At 42.7% G+C, this 17,297-nt stretch overlaps 1 protein-coding gene across 2 annotated transcripts in view; it reads right to left on the bottom strand.

Annotated features, from left to right (window-relative positions):
- Positions 1-8,985: 8,985 nt before the first annotated feature.
- Positions 8,986-17,297, bottom strand: part of CCDC57 (coiled-coil domain containing 57) — a 147,189-nt gene continuing 138,877 nt past the window's right edge. Inside the window, exons 18-19 of one of the 2 annotated variants that reach the window (XM_038372374.2) lie at positions 11,693-11,924; positions 8,986-10,239 (exon numbers count right to left, since the gene is read on the bottom strand). In XM_038372374.2, coding sequence (XP_038228302.1) covers positions 11,704-11,924 — 221 coding nt within the window. In that variant the 3' untranslated portion in view covers positions 8,986-10,239; positions 11,693-11,703. Of the gene's footprint in view, positions 11,925-17,297 lie in introns of both variants that reach the window. The other variant, XM_043497587.1, reaches the window with a different exon arrangement.

Below are 17,297 nucleotides of genomic sequence, written 5' to 3'. Positions count from 1 at the left end.
AGATAGGGTGATGTGATGACTGTATTGAGGGGACGGCTCTGTTTAGGAAATGAAGCCGCTTGTGATGCAAGAAGCGCTTGTGAATTGCGGCTTATTTCAGGTCATTCACCTCGGCAGAATGTGATCGCTGGAGGTTATTACAGTTCAAACCTGAAAACAGGCACTCGGGCAGTGAAATATGCTCCAGGGATGTCGTCGTCCCCCTCGCCCCAAAATACAGCCAGGAAAGGCTCTGATCAGTACTCCCCAGGAGGAGAAGAGTGGAGTTAGAGAGAGAGACCGAAAGCCTCCACCCAGCAGAGCCCAGAGTGCCTGTTACTCGTTGAAAACGATCATCCTTCTTTTTCTCCCTGCAGGGACGAGACTAGTGTGACTAGCTACTTTCGCTCTCACTGAGCCCTGTGTCATGGCTACGAGTTTGTTAATTCTTGCTTCCTTTTGATAGTCTGTTAGCATTAAGAGCCAGTGACCTGCTACCTTGGGCAATCTGGATCCCATGAACACCTGGCGGGTGCCTGCTGCAAGCAGGTGCTCCTTTGGAGCACTGTGCCAGATTGAAGTCTCATTCCCTTCCATTTGCCTCACCCTCCTTCTGCCTCTCCCAAAACCAACATCGGCTGTAATTCCCCCAGCCACCTGCTTCCTTCCAACCTGCTCCTAACTCTTCATCCAAATGGAGTCAGGGAGCACAGCAGAAGGACTGAGAGAGCCAAGGTGTCTGTTTCTGGGTCTAGGGCCTTAGGGCTCCCACTATAACTCCTTCCCTAGCTTCAGACTCTGAAAATGAAGGTTACTTGTAACCAGAATTTGTTTAGATGGACTCTGCATATTCATGATCATGGGATGCACTGCCAGTGCAATTCAGAGGGTGTACTGTCTCCTAGCAGGTTTCAGAGTAGCAGCCGTGTTAGTCTGTATTCGCAAAAAGAAAAGGAGTACTTGTGGCACCTTAGAGACTAACAAATTTAAAATTAAAAGGTGCCACAAGTACTCCTTTTCTTTTTGTCTCCTATCAGTGCCCCTTAGAGTGGTCACAGGCCACTCCTATCCACCTCCTCAGTCTTCCTGAGCATCTTGAACATGAGAGTAACAAATTGTCAACCTCAAGACATCAAAATTCACATCAGAGTCCCCAAATTCACGATTTTAAAAATATTGGTGTTGGTCTTTTTGATTTTTGAATTCCCCCTGCCCGACACCTGTGTGTGTGAGTGAGAGAGAGACAGAGAGAATTAGCATCAGGTGATTTTGGACCATGCTGCATGAGCTCTCACCCCCACCTTTACACATCCCCTTCCACCAATTAATTCTGTCCCCAGCCTCCAACTCAATTCTGTTCCCCCAGTCTCTACATTAGTTCTTCTGCCAGGCTCTGGCCCCCACATCTGCCCCATGAGTCCCTCAATAGTTCAGCATTCCTAATCTCACCACTAATACTCCTGGAGCGCCACCAGGCCTGGCAGAGGCTGTACCAAGGGTCCCTTCTCCTGCTTTCCAGGGGCTCTTCACTCCCCCTTCCCAGGCCTGGTGTTGCATGGAGGGAGAGGGGCTGGGGATGGGGAAGAGGGAGCAGAGCTCTGCTCCCTCTTCTACCTCCCCTCCTGTGAGAAGAATGGCTTTAGATTGTTGAAGGGATGTGGAAGGGGAGAGAGCTCTTTCTGCAGCAGCTCTGAGTGGTTGCTTTGCCCCAAGGGAGAGACGAGTGAGGCAGGCAGCCAATCAGAGGGAGTTTTCTCCCCAGGCAGGGTCAAATAGGCTGGAGTTTGTCATCATGAGACAGAGTTCCAACCCAACCAAAATCTCATCATTTTTTAAAAAAAAAAGAAAAGTCACAAGAGTTGGCACTATTGAAAGTACAAAAAGGGACTTAGCACCATCCACTGCCTCAGTTCCTTCCACCACCGCAATTAAAGATTTCAGTGAGACTCCTAGGAAAAGGAAAAAGTGCACAAGGAAATGTAAGTATGCAGAGTCCACCTTAAAGAATTCCAGTTGCAAGTAAGGAATCTTCATTTAATCTTCAAGTGCCTTCTGGATATTCCCACTCATGGGACAGATTGGCAAACAGTGCTCCAGCAACAGAATAAGAATTGTAGTACACTGCCCTATCAATTGTGCATCAGCTCTGGACACAAGTTCCCACATGACATTCTCATAAGTAAGCTGAAGAAATGCGGGCTCAGTGGAACTACCATTAAGGGGATACATAATTGGTTAAACAACCAAAAACAAAGGGTAACTATTAATGGAATTATGTCAGAGTGGAGGGAGATCTCAAGTAGGGTTCCACAGGGATCTGTTCTGGGTCCAGTGTTGTTTAACATCTTTATTAATGACCTGGGTGTAGGAATAGAGAGCATACTGATCAAATTCGCGGGTGACACAAAGCTAGGAGGGCTGCCAAAAGTTTGTGGAGGATAGAGCTAAAATTCAGAGGGATCTGATAATTGGGGAGACTTGGCTATAGCCAACAAAATGAAATTCAGAAAAGACAAATGTAAGGAGTTACACTTAGAAAAAACAAATATAGAATGGGGGAGCATTGTCTTGGCAGCAGAACCACTGAGAAAGGTCTGGGAGTTGTCCGTGAGGGCCATTCCTAGACATTGTGGTGCCCTATGCAGTCCTCTCGGGAGGGGTGGGGGGACTATGCCCAAGATCTGTGGGGTAGGGGGGAAACCACCCCCCCAGCATGAGCCAGCGGAGCGGATTGGGGCCAGGTTGTTCCACTTCCTGCCGCCCAGTGACTGCAGGGCAGGCCCGAGCCTGCACTCCCGGGGTGGCGGGAAGTGGAGTGACCTGGCCCCAGCCTGCTCCGCTCTGCTCCCCTGGCTCACGGCCTTGGGAGGCAGGAGCAACTACCCCCCAGTACTCACCGGCAGCACAGCTGGGGTGGGAAGAGGTGAGGTGGGGCAGAACAGGGGCTATGGGGAAGGGGTGGAGTGGGGATGGGAGAGGGGGCAGTTTTCGGGGGATTGGGCTGGCTGCTGGAGCAGCACGTTGCTGCGTAGGGCACCAGGAAATTTGGGGCAACGTGGTGCTCCAAATTTCCTGGTGCCCTACACAGCTGCGTATTTTGCGTATGGGTAAGGACAGCCCTGGTTGTTGTGGATCACCACCTCAACATAAGTCAGCAATGCGATACTGTTGGAAAAAAAAATGCAATTTTAGGTTGCATTAACAGAGGCATAGCATAAAAGTCATGGGAGGTGATAGTACTGCTCTACTTTGTGCTGGTTAGGCCTCAGCTGGAGAACTGTCCAGTTTTGGTCACCAGTGTATAGAAAGGATGTAGAGAAACTGGAAAGGATCCAGAGACGAGCAACAAAGATAATCAAAGTGATGAAATGCAACCCATATGAGCAAAGGCTGAAGGAACTGGCTATGTTTAGTTCAGAAAAGGGGAGATTAAGGGGGGGATATGATAAACTGTCTTCAGATATTTGAAAGGCTGCCATAAAAAAGATGGAGAAAAGTTGTTCTCTTTTGCCATGGAAGGCAGGACAAGAGGCAATGGGTTCAAATTAAAGCATAGCAGATTTAGGTTAAATCTCAGGAAAAACTTCCTAACTGTATGAACAGTAGGACAATGGAACAGTCTGCCAAGGGAGGTTGTGAAAGCTCCTTCACTGGAGATTGTCAAAAGGAGGCTGGATAGCCATCTGCCTTGGATGGTTTAGACACAACAAATCCTGCATCTTGGCAGGGGGTAGGACTAGATGACCCATACGGTCCCATTTAACCCTATGATTTTATTATTCTAAATTTTGCACATCTTGTAAATGTATGTACAGAGCACCTAGAGCAGACCCATAGATCTTTGTGATATGTAAGGGCTTGTCTTCACAACAGCGCTAAATCAGTGCCACTGCAATTCACGCAGAAGCATTAATTTAGCAGGTCTGGTGAAGATGTGATAAGTCGATAGGAGAGCGCTCTCCCGTCGATGTAATTAATCCACCTCAATGAGAAGCGGAAGCTATGTTGACAGGAGAGCGTCTCCTGCTGACAAAGTGCAGCGTAGATACTGCATTAAGTCAGTGCAAGTTACGTTGTTCAGGGGGTGGTTTTTTTTACACACCTGAGTGATGTAATTATGTCGACTTAAGTGGTAGTGTAGACAAGGCCTCAGGTATGCAGTGGAGAGAGACATTGCTCTAGTAGAGTGTGAAATTAATCCCAATGGGGCAGAAATAGATTTTAGTTTACAGTGTTCCTCTATAAATTTTCTAATCCACCTAGACAACATTTGTGAAGAGACAGCCTGATCTTTATGATTGTTCACATAAGAAATAAAAGAGGGGAAGACTCGTGAAATGTTAGTCTTGTTTAGATAGTAGGCTAGGGTTCTCTTAATATCAAGTGTATTTAACTTTGATTCATCCTTCTGACTGTGAGGGCTAGGAAAGAAAACTGGCAAATGTATTGTTTGATTAATATGAAAATCATAAACCACTTTGGATAAAAGAAAAGGAGTACTTGTGGCACCTTAGAGACTAACAAATTTATTAGAGCATAAGCTTTCGTGAGCTACAGCTCACTTCATCGGATGCATTTGGTGAATGCATCCGATGAAGTGAGCTGTAGCTCACGAAAGCTTATGCTCTAATAAATTTGTTAGTCTCTAAGGTGCCACAAGTACTCCTTTTCTTTTTGCGAATACAGACTAACACGGCTGCTACTCTGAAACACTTTGGATAAGAATCTAGGGTTAGGCTAAAGCACCACCTTGTTTTTGTGAAATATAGGGAAAGAAGGATTAGCCATTAGGGCACATAACTGGCTGATGTTATGGCAACTAAGAGTATTTTCAATACACAAACGGAATAGTTAGCAGTCACCATAGTCTCAAATGGAGGCTTCATGAGATGGGTTAGAACTAAATTGAGTTTCCATAATGGATCCAGATCTTTCACCAGTGGATACATTCTGAAAAGCTCTTTCATAATTTTTGATTGTATTGTGTGCAAAGACAGATCTATTATCTACAAGTATGTGGTGTGTTGAAAGAGCTGCTAAGTGGCCTTTTACAGACGATATAAGGAGAGCTGAAACTTTTAACTGAAATAAATATTCTAGGATAAATTGAATTGGCACTAAAAACAGAGGTACAGGTTTGCTCTGTATCACTTCACCAATCTAGCTCCTTTGAAATCATAATACTTTCTAGTTGGTTGTTCTGTTGCATTAAGTAACACCTATTACAACTCTAAAACCCAAGATTTTTCATAGTCTTCTAAAGTCCTATAGACTACGCAGTCGAATACAGTAATAGAGGATCTGGGTGGTAAATCTTGCCCTTCTCTTGGGACAAAAAAAATCCAGTTTTCTAACACTAGAAGAAGTCTGTACATTCCCGTGGAAAGTTCCAGGAGGAATGTGTACCACTGTTGTCTTGCCCATGTTGGAACCATTAATATTATTTTGGTTTCCTCTTACCCCTTTATCACCTTTTAAATAAGCACAAAGTGGTGGAAAGTGTAAAAGAGGCCTTTCCCCAATTCACAAGAAAGGCATCTGATATGAACAAACTGTCTGTGTCCACTCTTGAGCAGAACGGAAAGCACTTTGTATTGCGTCTGGTGGCAAACAGATGTACATCTGACAGGTTTCAGAGTAGCAGCCGTGTTAGTCTGTATTCGCAAAAAGAAAAGGAGTACTTGTGGCACCTTAGAGACTAACGAATTTGAGCATAAACTTTCGTGAGCTATAGCTCACTTCATCGGATGCATGTACATCTGAAAACCCTCCCAAGTTGAATGTGTCATTTATCACTGCTCTCTTCAGTGGCTATTTGTATAACTCCATCACATCTCTGCTCAGTTGATCCACTAGGCTGTTGTCCTTCCCCAACAGGTGAAGAGCAGTGGGATAAAGGCTGTACTCAGTACACCAATCCCATAACTAGACTCTGAGCAGTTGGGAAGAGTGAGGTCCTCTGTTTGTTGATATAATACATTGCTGTTGTATTGTCCATGACTCTGTACTACTCTTGCCTGAATCTGAGGAAGAAAGGACTTGAGAGCTATACAAATCACTCTCAGTTCCAGAATATTTATATGTATTCTCTTCTCTTAAGAGCTCCAATGACCTTGAATCATAAGAGTGCTTAGATGTGCTCCCCATCCCCTTTTGTATGCATCTGATGTAATTGTCATTGATAGAGCTGGAGGAATGAACAACATCCCTTTCAGAACATTTGCACTTAGAATCCATCGTGTCAAATATAGAAGAATATTTTCTGGAATGGTTAATTTCTTTAACGTACTGTACTTTGTGTATCCCCTCACTAGCCGCTCTCATTCCGAGTCAAGCTTATGGAATGGCTTAAGTGGCTGAGGCCACTAAGCCCATGAGCATTAGAGAAAACATTACTCTTTGCAAACAATGTTGCTGAAGTGTGTCTAAGATTGAAGCCTGTGAAGCTTCTCACAAGGTAGGAAAGCCCTGCTTACTTAAGCATCAAGAATTGCTTCTATAAAGGGGCTTCTGTGTACAGGATGTAGCAAGGACTTTTTCCATGTTCTTTGAGAGTGTAGGACTCTTTATAAACGTGTGACAAATGTCCATGAAAATTGCGTTCTGAGAATCTTGAGGACCCAGTCATCTAGAGAAGGGTAGACAAAAATGCCCAGCCTTCTTAGATGAGCTGTCACAAAAGACAGATAGACCAAAAGATAGTATGTTGTACTGGAAGTGATGCTGCCCCACCCTATAAAACAGAACTACTTGCTGTAACTTAGTCTGATAAAAATATGGAAATAAGCATCATTTAAATCAATGGCTAAACCAGTCTAGGGTGGAACAGGAAGATAAGACACCAGTATCAACATGTAGTAACGGAATTTACTGGCGAATGCATTGAGCTTTCCTTATATATCCCATGTGTAATAGGGACTAAATCTTAGATCTTAACACACTCTCATGAGAGGAATCCCTGAACAGGGAAGGGTGAGGAGGGCTTAGTGGAGGTAGGGTTTATTAAATGAATGGCATAACTATCTTGTATAATCTCTGGTATGGAGATGTTATGGACTTCCATGAGTTATTTTGTTCTTGATGGATAGGGAGGAGGGTGTTGAGACAGAATTATTTGGAGCTCCTGATCCTCATGTCAAACCTGAGTTCTTTGATGTAGCACCCAAAACATCAAATACTAGACACGTGGTTTCTTCCAGAGTTACAGATGGACATTTCAAAGCCATAGCCATCCTATTCATAAGTTTGTTAAATTGTAAAGTGCTCTTCATCTGGCAAAGAATCAGTTTCCACTTCAGACTCCAATTCCATCTGAGCCTGAGCGTCGTCTTCCTCCAACAGAATGTCAGGAACCATGGTGGGAGACTGAATTTTAAAGACAGAAGCAGTGGCTTGATCCAAAAAACTTGGATCTGATGAATGAACTTTTCCTTGATGGTTTAGGAGAAAGGGACTTCTATATCAATGAGGCCATGGAGTCTTCCTGTGGGGTAGAGATGACTTCTGATAGGGCTATACAGATGACAGTGAAACTTGCCAGTCTGGCCAATATGCACCTTTTGACACCATCTCATAGCCTGGAGGATAAAAGAGTGTATGAGGTCCATATCTGGAAGAACCCTCTGTGTTCTGAGGGTGAAATCATGGAGGGAATTCCAGCGTACTCCAATCCAGTTCTTCTGACTCTGGATGCAACATAACTGGAGAAGCTATAGAACCTACTATGTGTAAGATCTTGAAAGGCAAGATCATCTTATTAGGGAAACCTAAAGGTGATATAGGGGGTGGTAAAGAAGTGTCCATAGAAAAATGAGACAATTATTCTGATCACTTGCTGTTTCTTGGGAGTAGAGATCTGAGAAAGGTAATTTGAAGGAGCTTTCCTCTTCTCCTAGGAAGTCTCATTTTTTCAGTACACAACCAGACTGCAAATCTCCACAGTAATTAATGCTGCTGAAGAAACTGCTGTCAGTTCCAGGGCTGCCTTCAGATGCCATGGTGCTCTTGGAACTGTTAACTGAGATTCACATAGAGATTCAATATGATCAGCTCTGTTCAGTTTAGGATCTGACAGGTCTGAGGAATGTCCTCAGTGCAACTTGGCCCTGCTAACCAAAGCCTTCTTATCCTTTGCCATCTTCTTTGGAACTGAATTAAACTGATCCAGTGGCTTTTCTCACAGTGTGGCACTTATCTCAGAACTTGATGTTGGCGGTGCCTTCAAGGCTTTTTCTGTTGGATCTGGTGACTAAGGAACGAACCATATGGCCACTATGGAACTCAGTCCTGGGGTTGAGTCTGGAGTCTTCATCACAGTGCTGCTCTTCTTTAATCCACTTGTGTCCAGAGCTGGCACTGGTCTCTCTGTCTTGCATTTGGATCTTTCCCTGTTCTTTTCCCTCTCCTCATGATCTGTTATTTCTGTTGTCTAATTAGGGTCCAATCTTGCAAGGTGTTGAGTGCTCTCCTTTTCCATTGTTTTCAAAAGTAGTACAGCATGCTCAGCATCATAGGATCAGGCTTTTAGGCCTTGTCTACATTACACTTCTTTCTTTAAAATCTCCTACATTGCCAACACAGGTGGATATGCAACAAGGTATCAGTGGTGGGAAATTTTAGTGGAAAAGGTCCAGTGTATTCACAGCTCGAATAGGAATTACTGTGGCCAGGACCTTTATCCTCATCTGTACAAACATTGCTGTTATGTAATTTCCTTTTTATGTACTTTGCTAGTAACAAATCAAGTACTTACCTTTGCTTTTCTTCTACCTTTTTCATTCCCCTGTACTCACATGGTATTGTCTTTTCCATCCTTTTCTGTAGTATTTTCTTTCTGTTCTGTATGTCAGTAGAGTACACAGTTTCACTTCATCAATCTTCTTCATTTGCCTTTTATTTTGAAAAGGGTTGTTTGAAGTATGTCTTAGTTGTTTGTTCTTGAAAGAAAAACTGCAATTATGATAATTACGAGCTAAATATATGAAAAAAACCTTCAACACAGCTTTTAGAAAAACCTCTTTACTAGATGGGGGCTTATCATATGATGGGGTGCAAGCAATACATCATGTACAAGTTATTTACATACTGTTGTACATACTACTTGTATGTTTGTTCTTGTACCATTCCTGCTGGGTCAACACCAATTTAAGAGTTATTCTCAGCTCCTGGGAACTGCAATAAAATAAAATTCTGTCTCTTACCATCAGAAGAAGAAAATGGAATGAAGGGATCAAACAAAAACATTTCTTGCCACCATCTACGGTTTGCTAAAGCAGAAGTTGCTCAGGAAAGCTGAATGAACAAAAATTGCCTTCCTGGCAAGAGAGCTGCACAAACAGGCATGCTAAGTGAAAGATTTTAAAATCCAAAACCACTTTTGAAATCTGCAACTCATGAGCTAAACACCCAGTGTATAGGACATACAGACCAGTTCAGTAGGAAAAGCTTTTTCTAAGGGTCAACCAGATGTCAGAATGTTGTTATAACAATTCATTGAATGGGAATGTGGCTTTCCTCATTAGGGTATCACCATATTAATGCTTCAGCCTCGCACTTCTCACAGGATGCAGACCACATCATACCGAGCTGCTCTAAATCTTCATGTTCAAATTGAAACCATTGGAAATAAGAGTTGCTAAGTTGCTGGAGTGTATATTATATAATTATTTCAAAACTTTTGAATTCAGGCAAACTGTATAGCAACAGTTGGCTGTAACTATGATGTCAGGCCAAAATTCCTATGCTTGCTGGAAACCACTGTGCTTTGAACTGCAGTCACAGCAGGCTCTGTGTGAGGAGAATGCATCATGTTGTTCTGGTCCATGAAGGAACAATGTAAAAAATATTTAATCTGATGATGGGACCTTCAAGCAAAATAAATTGGGAAAGGGTACAGAGGACACCTCAGATCCAATACAACATGATAAAAGCACAATGAAATAATGGCTACTAAGCATGCAACTTATTACTATTTATTATTTGTAATACCATATTATTTGTATTACCATTTGTATTATCTATATATTAAAGCAAAACATTTTTGAACAGAACATTGAACAATTTTTTCAAGTTATTCTTGAGCTGCCTACAGCCAGCTGTACAACTTTGTACTGTGTTCCTTTCAGATCTCAACCTGAGCAGGGTTGTCTAGAGACAGAATTTGGATAGGAGGCCTTCAAGGAGCACCAATATGCTGCAGGAATAAGTGCAGGTGATTCAGTATTCTTTCTTCCAGATTCTTTCTTCCATCTTAGTCTCAACCTGCAAACACACACATTATTAATTTTACTACCACGAGTAGTCCTATTCTTTTCAATAGGACCACTCACAGTAGTAAAGTTAAGCACCTGAATAAGTGTTTGGAGAGTCAGGGCCTTAGTACCAAACCAATACCAATCTTCCTGCAATGCTGTTGGAGGTACCATACTGCCATTTTCAAAATGAAACAAAAGAGCGATCCTGAGAACTCATGATCATTCAAATGTCATGACACTTTTCATAAGTACAGTGGTGTGCTGGTTAAATTACAATTCACATAAAATTTTTCCTGCAATTTCAGATGGAAACGTGTTGTAAACATGTGTTATTTGTACAATGCTTTTAGTTCATCTAATGAAAGATTCTAAGTATTATTAATCAGCCTGATTCTCACAGTCTTGAAACTTGTGATGTCACTTACACCTGTGCTAATCAATACCATCAGTGTAAGTGAATGGAGTATTCTGTTTTTGTAGCATTTTACACCCATTTTGCACAAGCATAAATGACTACAGAAAGTACAAGCTAGTGCAGAATCAGGGCCAATCTCTTTATACCCCTGGCTTTAAAATGAATATTAAGCAGCTACAGAGAATTGATTGTTACAATATGTAGAATGAGTGCAATGTTAGTAAGTGTAGGAAAGTAGCATGCTAAGGTAGCCCACAGAGATACATTTTCCCCTGTCAAATCCACACTCCAGTGTTTCTCAACAAAATTTTGCTAAAAATTGCAAGCTCTGCCTAAAGGCACAAGAGTTTAAATCTTTAGTAGCTGGGAATCTATACTAACCTCCAGAAAGCAGGTGGATGAACTGACATTTAATAAAGCTAAACAAATAAAATAGGGTCCAGCTGGAGGTATTCCTCTCTCAGCACCTTTCTGAACCCAGAACTGTGTAGGGGAGACACCCCACTTTGCGGGCACTAGTACCCAAGTGGTGCACCACTCCTTTCCCTGTGCCTGGAGGAGATGTGCAGAGGGGAGTCAAAGGGGCTGAAGGTGCCAAAACAAGGACCTCTTGACATTCAGAGAACCATCCACACTTTTGATTGTACTTACTTATTTACGTGCTGATTGGCTGTCCAACCCTCACCCAAACAGCTCCTTCACCTGAGTTTCACTTCACACTTGCCTCTCTTATCCTCTTCTCCCCGGCCCCACCTCCCTCACTTCCCTTCCGTTTCCATTTAGCTAAGTAAACCTTAGTAAGTAAGTAAGTAGGTAAGTAAGTACCTCCTAAGTAAACCCTCCCAAAATATGTGAGTGAACAAATAAACAATAAAAATTAAACTGTGGAACTAACCCCACATTTGCTGCCATCACCTTGTTCATTCTGCTAGCGAGTTCTACCCCTTCCCCCACCCTCTGGCTGTCTGCTCTATTTAGACTGTAAGCTCTTCGGGGCAGGGGCAGTCCACTACAGTACTCAGAGTTTGTACAGAGCTAAACTTACTGTCAAAGAAATCAATGTTTAACATTGTAGTTCCGGATTTTTTGCATCTGGTGGGAGATTTTTGACTTTATGTGGTGAGTCTGAGATGATTTGTTGGCTATTAACTTTGGCTGAACTTCAAAGTTGGTTCCTTTGACTATCAAGTCAGCAGCTGGTGCTCTTTTTTGATCCTCAGTTTCAATTTTTTGCTGAGACTCTTCAAACTTCTTGGCTGTGTGGGTAGCTTTGAACTCTATTGCACAAAGAAAAGGAGAGAATTTATTTGTTCTTCTGTTTACAATTATGAGCAAGACTAAAGAGTTGAGGAAAACGGAGTTATTTACTGTCAGTACCTTTTGTTCTCAAAATAGAACAACATAAGAACAAAAGAATGGCCCTACTGGATCAGACCAAAGATCCATCTAGGTCAGTATCCTGTCTTCTGACAGTGGCCAGTGCCAGGTGCCCCAGAGGGAATGAACAGAACAGGTAATCATCAAATGATCCATCCCCTGGCAAACAGAGGCTGGGGACACCATTCCTGCCGACACTAGCTAATAGCCATTGATGGACCTATCCTCCATGAATTTATCTAATTCTTTTTTTAACCCTGTTATGGTCTTGGACATCAAATATCCTCTGGCAAGGAGTTCCACAGGTTGACTGTGTGTTGTGTGTGCGTTATTTGTTTTAAACCAGCTGTCTATTAATTTCCTTTGGTGACCCCTAGTTCTTGTGTTATGAGAAGTAGTAAACAACACTTCCTTATCTACTTTCTCTACACCTGTCATGATTTTATAGACCTCAATCATCTCTCCTCTTAGCCGTCTCTTTTCCAAGCTGAAAAGTCCCAGTCTTATTAATCTCTCCTCATACGGAAGCCGTTCCATACCCCTAATCATTGTTGTTGCCCTTTTCTGAACCTTTTCCAATTCCAATATATCTTTTTTGAGACGGGGCGACCACATCTGCGCACAGTATTCAAGATGTGAGCATCCCATGGATTTATATGGAGGCAACATGATATTTTCTGTCCTATTATCTATCCCTTTCTTCATTATTCCCAGCATTCTGTTAGCTTTTTTGACTGCCGCTGCGCATTGAGTGGATGTTTTCAGAGTAACTATCCACAATGACTCCAAGATCTCTTTCTTGAGTGGTAACAGCTAACCCCATCATTTTATATGTATAGTTGGGATTATGCTTTCCAATGTGCATTACTTTGCATTTATCAACATTAAATTTCATCTGCCATTTTGTTGCCCAGTCACCCAGTTTTGAGAGCTCCTTTTGTAGCTCTTCGCAGTCTGCCTCAGTCTTAACTATCTTTAGTAATTTTGTATCATCTGCAAATTTTGCCATCTCACTATTTACCCCTTTTTCCAAATCATTTATTAATATGTTGAATAGGACTGGTCCCAGAACAGACCCCTGGGGGACACCACTATTTACCTCTCTCCATTCTGAGAACTGACCATTTATTATATTGCCTTCATAGAGTGCACAGTAGGTGTTGCATGCCTGGTTATGTAACCAGCTTTGAGTAATAGAGAAAAAGTTAGGGGGCATGTAGATGTCCATTGGGCCCTGCACTCTATTGACTGATTGGTTTAAATTCTTTGCCCCATCTATTTGACCCTCAGTTCCTCTCCATGTCCTAAACCTATTTAATTTTGGGCTGTGTAATAGAGGGGAGTTCATTCAGTATGTGAACAAGAGTCATTATTCTGTCCAACTACTGTTTTGACATTCAGGATGTGCCACCTCACTCCCCAGCATGGCTCTGGGTCTTTGGGAAAAGCACATATAGTGATGTTAACTTATATGATATGAGACTCAAGACAAGTGTGGTTAGCTATTGGAGTTGAGACCTAAATAGTGTTTAACATTGTGGAAAAGGATTTTGTCCAGCAAGATCTGGAACTCTGATGAGGAGGAAACCACCACCAGGAATGATTCCTTCAGTAAGAGATGATACAAGGAGAAAGATCCCAAGGGCTCAAAGAGCATTTCCATTAAACTAGTTTAACATCAAACTCAAATCCAAAGGATGAGTAGTTTCTTGATGGGAGGGTACATATCTGTGAACCCCTTTAAAAATTACTGCATCAAGAGGCGTCTGTTTTGCAGGGACACAGTAGACTAAAATAAACCTTTGCAGTTGTCAACAATACCTTTGACCGCAACAGAGAGATAGAAGAAAGTCTAAGGTAACTGAAACTGGGATGATACCAAATAAAGGCTTCTACCTTGAGCAAAACTTTTAAACAAGTTTTCTGTATGACCGCATAATATTTCCTGGTGGATGGAGTCTAGGAAGGTTGCCTTGTTCTCCTGAGACAAGCATTAAGGACATCCTGACCTAAAAACCTAGCAGTTACCCTGTCAAGTAAAATGACTTGAGGTCCAAATACCCCATCCTGCCATTCTGCTGGGATGACAGATCTTAACTCAGGGAAGGACAAAGACTGAATGGATAATCTTTACACGGGCACAGAAGTTCCAAGAACTAGGTCTGTCATGCACAGGCTCAGACCTGTTGAATCCTCCTCAGAACTATGGGGATGAGAGGAAAGGTGTAAAGGAGCACTTTCCCTCTTTGTATCAAAAAGACACGATACACACTTTGAAGCAGAATTTTAGCCCGTGGTTGTTCCAATATGTAGCAAACAAGTATGTGTATGGAAGGCTCTCACCTGGTAAAACACTTAGGGTTTGAGTGACCACTTGTAATGAACTACACCCTTTCAACTCAGGTTATTGCCTATGGTATTATTATACCTGTCAGGAGCAGAGGGAACGGTTGTGGTTTGTTTGGTTTTTTAACCGGGAGTTCCAGGATTTCTATTTTTGCGAGACTCTCTGGGCAAAGATACTACAGAAATATCAACAACTGTAGCTCTTCTACCCACCAAATTTTGAAAAGATTCTGATGTCACTTAGAGGAAACAAGGGAGCAGTCAAGACAGCTTTATCAGGGGATGAAGTACAAGAAGGGCACCCCTAGGACTGTCTCACTGGGTCATCCGCTTCTTATATTCTATACAAGTCCTTATAATGTGCTCATCACTATGGAATCTGTGTGCCTCACAGTCATCCATTAAGCAATGTGATGAATATCTATCAGGTGTTTGTTTTCTCATTCTCTTATAAGGGAGACATGGGTGTACAGTGGAATTTTTTGTTTTGATGGGGGTTTTTTGTTTTTTAAATATACATATTTCTATGTGTTTGTTAGAGAAGGTAAGGTCAAAGAAACACACCTGGCACTTGGAGCAAAAAATGGTGAAGTTGTGATGATCCTTAGTTCCTGGTGAGAGATTAATTTCATAGTCTTGAGAAACTTCTGTCTTCTGCATGGATGAGCTTTACCTATATTGTAGAATGTTCCATAGTGCCAGAGAAGCAGAGTTGTTGACCATGATCTGTACCTTGGAACTTTAGGCAATCTTTTAGATGGCCATTGAGTGCCTTGATGATAAGAATTTAGACTTTATACTTGATTCAATAGTCTATGGGAAACCAGCATAGATAATGGAGGACAGGTGTGATGTGTGTGCAGTAGCCAGTGTTGCTGAGAAGATGCTCTGCAGTGTTCTATGCTAGTTGGCATTTCCTCAGCCGGGAAGGTTTAATGCCCAGGTATACTGCACTGCTGTAGTTCAGATGGGAGGTGACAAAGGCATGAATAACTGAGGCCATGTTATCTTCCAGGACAGGATGGAGTCTCCTAGCCAACAGAAGTAGTAAAAAGCATTACTTGTATATGCTGCTATGTGAGAGCTTAGCATCAATGAGGAATCCAGGAGCACTGATAAATTATGGACTGAACTGACCAATTGTGATGTGTGGGTTCAACCAAAAGAAATTCAACCAAAAGAAATTGTACAATGGTTGTAAACTCTTCAAAATGCATCAGCCCACCAGCATCACCTCTGTCTTGCTCAGGTTCAGCTTCAAACAGCTGTTCTTCATCCATTAGCTGATCTTATCCAAGTACTGGGCCATCTCAGTGGTAGTGGTATGGTTGAATGTGCTGATATGTTATCTACATGTTGCTAGAACTTGAGTCCATGTTGTCTGTCCTAATGGCTATATATAGATAGATAGATATAGATATAGATATAGATATATGGAATAAAACCAGAGAGAGAAGTGATCTTGTGGGACTCTACAATGAAATGTTGAGTAGTGGAAGTAGAGTTTCCCATCATTACTCCTTGGGTGTATCCCTCCAGGAAGGGCTCAAGCTATTTTAGTGCAACAGATATTCTTGATCAAAAGGTAGGTCTTCTATCTGCGTTTGCAGTTCCCTAGGTATGCCCAAGGCCTGTAGCCAGGATGCCTGGCGCATCACTATGGCCGTGGCCGTGGCTCTGGCTGCCGTGTCCATGATGTCTAGAGACACTTGTAGGGCTGCTTTGGCTATGAGTTGACTCTAATTGATGATGGCTTGAAATTGTGACTGTTTCTCCTCGGGCAGCTCTGCTGTGAAAAAGCTAAGTTTCCTGTAGTTATCATTAGTCATATTTTGCCAACAATGCGGAATAATTGGCAATTCTCAATTGTAGGGTGTCTGAAGAATAAACTTTACACCCAAAACAGGTTGAGTCTCTTGAGTTTCTTTCTCCTGTGGTGTAGATTTGAACTGGGTTTGCTTGCCATGTTGGTTTGCAGCATCGACCACCAAGGAGTTGGGGGACAGATGTGCAAAGAGAGAGTCTGCCCCTTTGGAAGGGACATAATACTTTCTATCCATCCTTTTGCACATTGACAGAATTGAGGCCGGTGTCTGCCAGACTGTCTCTGCGGGTTCCAAGATGGCATAATTGATAGGAAGAGCGATCTTGGAGGTAGATGATGATTGGAGTATTTGTACCAGCTTGTGCTGGTTTGTCTGCACTTCCTTTAATGGGATGTCCTGGCTGCAAGTAACCCGTTTAAACAGTTATTGAAACTGCTTGAAATCATCTGCCAAAGTTGGTGGTGGAGGCATAATAGCCTCATCTGCGGAGGAGGAAGAATTGTGTGCAGGAGATGTAGTTTCCTTGTCTGCGCCTGTTTCCATGTCATCCCCTATGTCCTGAGCCTCCGTGGGTTGCAGTGTGAGAGACGCAGAGTGAGACTTCAGTTTGCCTCCATGTGCTGTGTGAGGCCTTTAGTGTGGACCCCGGTAAGATGCCCATTGTATTGGGAAGGCCACTGAAGTGTACATCCATGGCGGTCTGCACCATGGTTGAGCCATCTTGAGGTATCTTGGCCCCATAGGGCTCCAAGATGGTCTATGTGCTTTTGGTGAGGAATGGTGTGATGAGAAGGTACTTTGTTCCTGCATCTCATCATAATCTTTGCTAGAAAAATGTCAATATCATGATCTCCTCCATAGCCTGAAGGGGAGCCCTCAGTACTGAGTATCAGAGAATGCAATACTGACGATATCATCAAGTCTCTCGGGTGCAGCAGAGACTGTCAGTGCCAATGTCTGGACTATCAGTTCCACTCTTGCCAGCGTCGGTGCCAACCAATGCTGTGACTGTTTAGTCAGTGCCAACTTGGTTTTCCCCACTGGTGCCGGCTGCATTGTCAGTACTGGCAGCGGAGGCATGGTGTCTAATGCGACACTCGG

This window comes from Dermochelys coriacea, chromosome 14, assembly GCF_009764565.3.
Source record: "Dermochelys coriacea isolate rDerCor1 chromosome 14, rDerCor1.pri.v4, whole genome shotgun sequence".
NCBI classification, from domain to species: domain Eukaryota; kingdom Metazoa; phylum Chordata; order Testudines; family Dermochelyidae; genus Dermochelys; species Dermochelys coriacea.
The sequence above is the reverse complement of the archived record's forward strand: the minus strand, read 5'-3'. Positions and strand labels throughout refer to the sequence as shown.